Source organism: Nannospalax galili, unplaced genomic scaffold (assembly GCF_000622305.1).
Source record: "Nannospalax galili isolate Female #2095 unplaced genomic scaffold, S.galili_v1.0 scaffold843, whole genome shotgun sequence".
NCBI classification, from domain to species: domain Eukaryota; kingdom Metazoa; phylum Chordata; class Mammalia; order Rodentia; family Spalacidae; genus Nannospalax; species Nannospalax galili.
In genome coordinates, this window is record NW_008349585.1 from 487221 (window position 1) to 494276 (window position 7056).

General features: G+C 35.9%; 1 protein-coding gene and 1 non-coding gene across 6 annotated transcripts in view; one reads left to right on the forward strand and one right to left on the reverse strand.

Moving 5' to 3' along the window:
* The window catches only part of Dmxl1 (Dmx like 1), a 182538-nt gene that overhangs the window by 124976 nt on the left and 50506 nt on the right, over positions 1-7056 (reverse strand). For all 5 annotated transcript variants that reach the window (XM_008847017.3, XM_029570365.1, XM_008847016.3 and 2 more), the window contains exon 10: positions 3445-3657. In XM_008847017.3, the coding sequence (XP_008845239.1) occupies positions 3445-3657 (213 nt within the window). The remainder of the gene's footprint in view (positions 1-3444; positions 3658-7056) is intronic.
* LOC115072665 lies at positions 2576-2678 on the forward strand. The gene has a single exon (XR_003851695.1). It is a non-coding gene; the product is annotated as a U6 spliceosomal RNA (small nuclear RNA).

The window sequence follows — 7056 nt, forward strand, 5'->3', positions numbered from 1 at the left end:
GCCCCCTGTCTAGAAGCCTTTGAGAGGGAACTGACACTGATTCTAACCACTCTAACAGCTATCAAAATACCTGAAAGCAAATCCTGAAGCCATCACTCTAGAGTCCAGCCTTGGAAGACAAAAGAAAAATGAGGAGAAACCCAACAGAGGGATGTTTTAGGAAGCCCTTGTCAAGAAATTCCAATGGATGCTCATATGAACACTTGAAAATTGCCGTTCTGACTTTTTTCTAGTTCCCTGTCTAGAACTTGTAATACTAATTATTCTTGCCTTTACTTCTCCTTTACATCTCCTATTCACGATTCAAAGACTTTATTTTCCTCCTTGAGATAAGAGTTATGCAATTTGGGAGCCTTTTAGATAGACCCACTGAAGGGGTACTCCAGTTGCCTCAACCTGCGTCCCTGTTCAGCATGGAAGAAGTCTGAGCGGTCTGCATCCTGATTCCCTAACTGCAAGCTGGGTAACCTCTTCAGAGGGGTGTGATAAGAATAGGAGGTAGGAATTGGCTAGGCAGTTAGGGTAAAAAGACCCCAAAGAAAAGCAGCCAGTTTCTTGGATAAAACTAACAATGTCCTTGGGCCTCGTAGCAACATATTCTGTTCCAAAGGCCAAAAATGTTGAAAATATTTGGGAGCTCTTATCTAATACTTAAAAGATTTTAGAGTTAGTTCTTCAGAGGGGGGAAATGTTAGAGTAGCCAAAAGCCCCATAAAAAATTAATTAATTAAAGAAGAAAGAGTATATGAACAGAAAAAAGTGATAGGGCAATATGGGAGGAGTTGGAGCAGAGGGGAGTGGGCATGGATTTGATCAAAATACCTTATATGCAAGTATGGAATTCTCAATAAATTATTTATTAAAAAATTATTAAATTATTAAACTAATAAATCATTAAATTATTTTAAAAACTGTCTGAAATTCCAGTTCCAGGGGATCTGACAGCCTCTTCTGTCCTCCACGGGCATTGCATGACATGGGTGCACTTACCTACATGCAAGCAATACACATAAAATAAAAATAAATATTTTTTTTAAAAGGAAATGAGATGTAACAAAAACGGTAAAAGACATAAAAAGATAGCCAAGTAAGATTAAAGCACAAAAAACATTCATTCTGTTTATGACAAGAAAATACAAAATGGGGCTGAAGAGTGGTTGGCTCAGAGGTTAAGAGCATTGGCTGCTCTTGCAGATGACCCAAGTTCAATTCCCAGACCCCACATGGTGGCTGATAACCATCCATAACTCTAGTTGCAGCAGAATCTGATGCCCTCTTCTAACCTCTGTGAGCAGTGCATGGCACAAGTGCCCTTACACACATGCAGGCAATACACTAATACACATAAAATAAAAATAGTAAAATATTTTAGGAAAAAAAAGAAAATACAAAGTAAGAGGGTTGGGGAAATGGCTCAATGGATAAAGTGGTTGCTGTGCATGCATGAGGACCAGAGTTCAGATTGTCAGAATCTACATTAACAACAGGGCAGGCATGGTGCCCACCTGTAATCCCAGCACTCAGGAGACAGAGACAGGAAATCCAAGGGGCAAGCTGGCTAGCTAGACAAACCGAATCGTGAACTCCAAGTTGAGAGAAACAGAGAGAAAGAGAGAGGGGAAGTGGGGAGACTATGCCTCAATGAAGTGAAGGGCAATCGAGGAAGACACCCTAGTCAACTGTTTCTCCACACACATGCATACACATATGTCCACACACATGCCAATATACATACATACTTGCATGCACACCACACATACTCCTTCAAAAAGAAGATACAAAGTAAAGATGCCAGTTTCTTCTTATTAATTAGCCAAAAAATAAAAAAGTAGTATAATGAAAAGATCCAGTGCTAAAAGGATGGGGAAGAAGACACTTGGATACAAGAAAAAAATAACTATAAGGCACTATGTTAAAACTTATTGGTATTTCTAGATGTTGTAATTCTTCATCTAGAAATGTGTCACAGAAAACTTCACACAAAGATTAAAAAAAAAGTCTTATTATACAACCACAAAGTATAATAAAAACTAGTTAAGCCAATTTAAATGTTTATCAGTACAGGAAATTTTAAAGCTTCTTCTTAGGCACAGAATACTAAAAATAAAATGAAAAACTATCCATTAATCCATTAATGAATGGACATACTCATAGTACAAATTAAAGAAACAAAAACTACCTGTCAATATACACGCTTATTTGAATACACAAAAATAATCTGTAGAAAAAATACTCAAGAAATTATCAATATAGAAGCTTTATACTTATATGTACCATTTTATTTATTTTTCAAGTCTTTTTCTTTTTTTTTTTTTCCTTTTTGGGACAGGATCTCCCTGTAGCCACAGCTGCCCTGGAACTCCCTGTGTAGACCAGGCTGGCCTCAAACTCTGAGATCTGTCTGCCTCCGTCTCTTCAAGTGCTGGGATTAAAGGTGTGTACCACCACATCCAGCGTGTTTCTTAAAATCATAATTAAAATAAAACTTTTGGTGCTGGTGATATAGCTCAGAGGTAGAGCACTTGCTTGGCATGTGCTGTGTTTTTTGCCTAGGTTGTTTGCAAAACAAACACAATTGCTTCCACAGCAAATATATTAAAACTGGAACGATACAGAGAAGATTGGCATGACTTCTGTAGAAGGATGACATGGAAGTTAGCTAAAAGTTCCATATTTTTACATCTGTACTTTGGAAAAATATTCATTTATGAACCACAAAAAGAGCAGAGAAGGCTAACTACACAGCATAGCTTACTACTTCACAGTGTTTGGTACATAATGGTTATCGGGTCCTGTGATTGTTTCTTACCAATACAGTAAAAGTGTATGTGGTATGTGTCAATTATGAGCCAAAGCAAGGAAATGCTGATACCCCCTTTTTCTCTCTTCCTTCCCTTCCTCCTCCCCCTCCCCATATTCTTGCTTCCTCTCCTCTCTTTCTCCCTCCTTTCTCTCTCCTCTTTCTCTCTCCTTCTCCCTCTCAATGGCAGGATGAATACAACAAAGTTTATGGCCCTACATATAATGTGGTATGGCACTGGTGACAAAGTAGCGACATAGCTGCCTTCATCCATACAATGATCCTCAACTTTAATGTACATGCATATCAGCTAGAAATAAACTTGCAGATTCAGTTTAGTTGTTGTGTGGAGTAAGAGATTATATATTTTTATAATGTTATTTGGTAATGTTAACACAGCAGCTCATTAAGTAGCAGATCTTAGGGGACCAATAAACAGAAGAAAAGAAAATTCTGGATTCATAAATCACCATGTGGAAGAATGTTACATGAGGCACAGCATCTACACCAAGGAGCCAGTGCGTATTTGCATTATGCAACTGCAATCTTGGATTTGTATCTCTGACAAGTAGTTTTACCCTAAGATAAAAAAAAGATTGCTATTTTAATCAAAAGTTTAAAATTTCATTCTTCTTAATCTTTACCTTCATCCGATTTTACATCTGCCTGAACAGAGTCTTCTGCACTGGCTTCAGAAGAGGGCTGTTCAAAACTTTTCCTAAGTTGCTGTAAGAAGACTTCCATGGACAAACTAAAATGTAACTCTTTATTGTTTAACCAGTGTACCACAAAAGGTCCATTCTTCTCTTCATTTTCACTTAAACTCAAAGACGAAATAGATGGAAGAAGTGGAATGTCTATAAAGGAAAAAAAAAATCACAAAATGAAAAATTTAACCATTGCAACATGCAATAGTCACATTTTCTATTTTCATTATTAACATTATACTTACCTTTTGTTTGAGAAAGATTTCTTCACTTTTTAAGAGTTGTTTTCTGAAGATTATTTTAGAGCAATTTTAAGTTCACAGTAAAACAAAAAGTTGCACAGATAGTCACATGCCTTCATTTCCTGTACATGCAGTGTCCCCTATTACCAACACCTGCCACCAGAATGGTGCATTTGTTACCACTGAAGAACATAAACCAACACCTATCATTCAGAATCCATAGTTTACATTAGAGTTTATTTGTTTTGGGTTATACAGTCTATGAATATAGACAAAAGTAAGACACTACATTTATCTTAAAACTTCTATTTTTACTTAACTCAGAAAATAAGATTTCCAGGGTTGGAGAGATGGCTCAGTGGTTAAGAACACTGGCTGCTCTTGGAGAGGACCCAGGTTCAATTCCCAGCACCCACATAGCGCCTAACAACTGTCCATAACTTCAGTTCCAGGGGAATTAGACCCTCTTCTGACCTCCATGGGCATTACACGACACGGGTATATTCACATATATGCAGGCAATACACTCATACACAAAATTTAAAATATAATAAATAAAATATTTTTAAAAGACTTTTAAAATAGCAACATTTGCCACTATTATTATTAATGGTAACAGATTTAGGTGGTAAAATTAACATGCTTATTATAAAAGAGATAAAATTATATATTTTGTCATATAGCACAATTTATTCATGTTTTAATTTTTAAAAATTACTCCCATGAAGAACGTCTGATTTATAAAGATGTTAAAAATGGTCCTCTAAGTTTTTAACAAATTTTAGTTAAAAGCACACTTTAACCTTACTTAAGAGTACAGAATGCCATTGTCATTAATGTTAAAGAAATCTAGAGGCATACACACATCTCAATAACAATAATTTTTGTTGTCTTGGTTTTTTTTTTTTTTTTGAGGGTCCCCCTGTAGTCCTAGTTAACCTGGAACACCTGCTATGTAGACCAGGCTGGCCACAATCTCACAGAGATCTGCCTACTTCTGCCTCACGAACACTGGGATTAATGTGTGCACCACCACACCCAGCCTGCAACAATTTTTTAACCCGATATACTGACATATTAACTTTAATAACCTACCCATATAATCCTAAAATTGAAAGCTTATTTATCAGCATGAAGATGGAATGAAGAAAGAATAAAACTGAGGTTCCCATTACATGCTCAAAGAAAGCATTCAAAACAGACTACCTCAAGCTGTGTGTGGTGTCATGCACCTCCCCTTGGGAGGCAGAGGCAGGTGGATCTCATCATGGCTTCCAGTTGCACAGTGACTAGAAAGACCCTGTCAAAAAACAACAGCAGCAGCAACAAAAAAAGCAATCACCAAAAACAAAACAAAACAAAAAAGAAAACCCAAAACAGACTACCTCAACTTAAAAAAATGTCCCTTGGCATTACTTTTTGTATAATTGCTTGATTAAGTATACTGAGTTGCAGATCCAAACGTTTAATATAATTGAATTAAAGAAAAAAATCAAGTCTATTATAAGAAATAAAATCTGGATCATGCTAGTATCTGTAGTATTATAAAGTCTACAAAGAATTCAAGGAATATAAACAATAGTGCACAAAACTGATTTGCTTTTATGATAAAAGATAAAAGATTAATTAATAGGATTGTCTGTTCAATGTGTCTTTTGTTAGACACCAGTACAATGAATACTAGAAGAGATAAGTGGTAGAGAAAAAAAAAAAAAAAAAACCTTTCGCTGATCCTTTGACCAGAGGCAAGTTCTAATAAATACAATCCAAGAGCTCCTATTCATAAACTATACATTCTCAGCATAGTTATTTGATTACATATTGATCTATCGCATATCTGGTTATAGACTTCATAAGAGTAGGATGACATCTGTTTTGAATGCCATTGTACCTCTAGATTCCTAATACTATCACTAGTTCCTACAGTGGTATAGACCACAGGCACTTAATAAAAACCCTGAGGAGCTGAGCTGTCAATCTCATTGTTCCTGGGAGATACCCAGTAGTGCCAGAGACTGAAAAAAGTACATCTCCAAGAAGCTATGGGTAAGGTTTTCTCATGTTTAACTTATAATCAGTCCAAATAAGATTAGTAATGTCTTATTTTCATTTTTAATTTATTATTTTTATTTCATGTATATGAGTATATTGCCTGCACATTAAGTGTGCCCATGTTGTGCAATGCCCACGAAGGACAGAAGAGGCTGTCGGATCCCCTAGAACTGGAGTTTAGACAGTTCTTAGCTGCCATGTGGGTGATGAGATTCAAATCCCGGTCTTCTGCAAGAACAGTCAGTGTTCTTAACCACTGAGCCATCTCTCCAGCCCCTAGTAATGTCTTTGGTAGACAGCAAGCATTGCTGTTAAGCACAGAGATTTTTTTTAAAAAAAAGATTTAGTTCTCACATTAACGAAAAAGGCCTAAAAGATTACTCAGAGAAGAATCCTAAGTTCCAGTATGGCTCCAGAGAGATACTGCTGGCTTTTAGTAAAAGCATCTAAAAGAAAACTCAACCTCTTTTGTAGCAATACCTCACTAAAATAATTTGATGTCATATTTGAAAGAAATCTTTAGAGAGACGACATAAGATCTAGAAACAAGGAGAACATGTTACAAGCTTGTCTCCCGTGACTATTTCAAATGACAGACAAATAAAACCAAACCTAAGAGCTGTGCTGTCAGAAACACAGCACCTAGAAAGGCTATTCCAACCTATCAAATTTACAAAGAATTCTCCATAAAGGCCAAACTAACTGCAACAATATTTTGTTTTGATTTGTTCTAGATTATCCTAGTGATATCCCACCTAAAGAAAGGTTTCAGTTTTCCTTATCAGAAATCAGTCAAAGAGATGCCATACTGGAACTTAGGATTCTTCTCTGAGTAATCTTTTAGGCCTTTTTCATTAATGTGAGAACTAAATCTTTTTTTTTTAAAATATAATATTGTTCTTTGTTTTTTAATTTATTTTTCTGAGGTACTGTGGATCAAACAAACCAAGGGCCTCATACTTGCTAGGCAATCACTTTACCACTGGCTACACCCCAGTCCAATGCTGTCCTTCACTCATCAGGGACCTTCAAAATTACAACACTGACCTTATATGTAATTGTATGTAATAATCACTATCGATATATACATTTCATAAAGGTGATCTTTCCTAAGTTTATACAAGCATTTTAATAAAGATAACTATTCTCACAGATGTGTTTTTTTGGCTCACAGATACTTTTAGAAGTAGGACTGCTGTCAACTAAATAAGTGCTAAGATTAAAAGTGATTTATTTTGCTTTGTTTTTTTTTGGT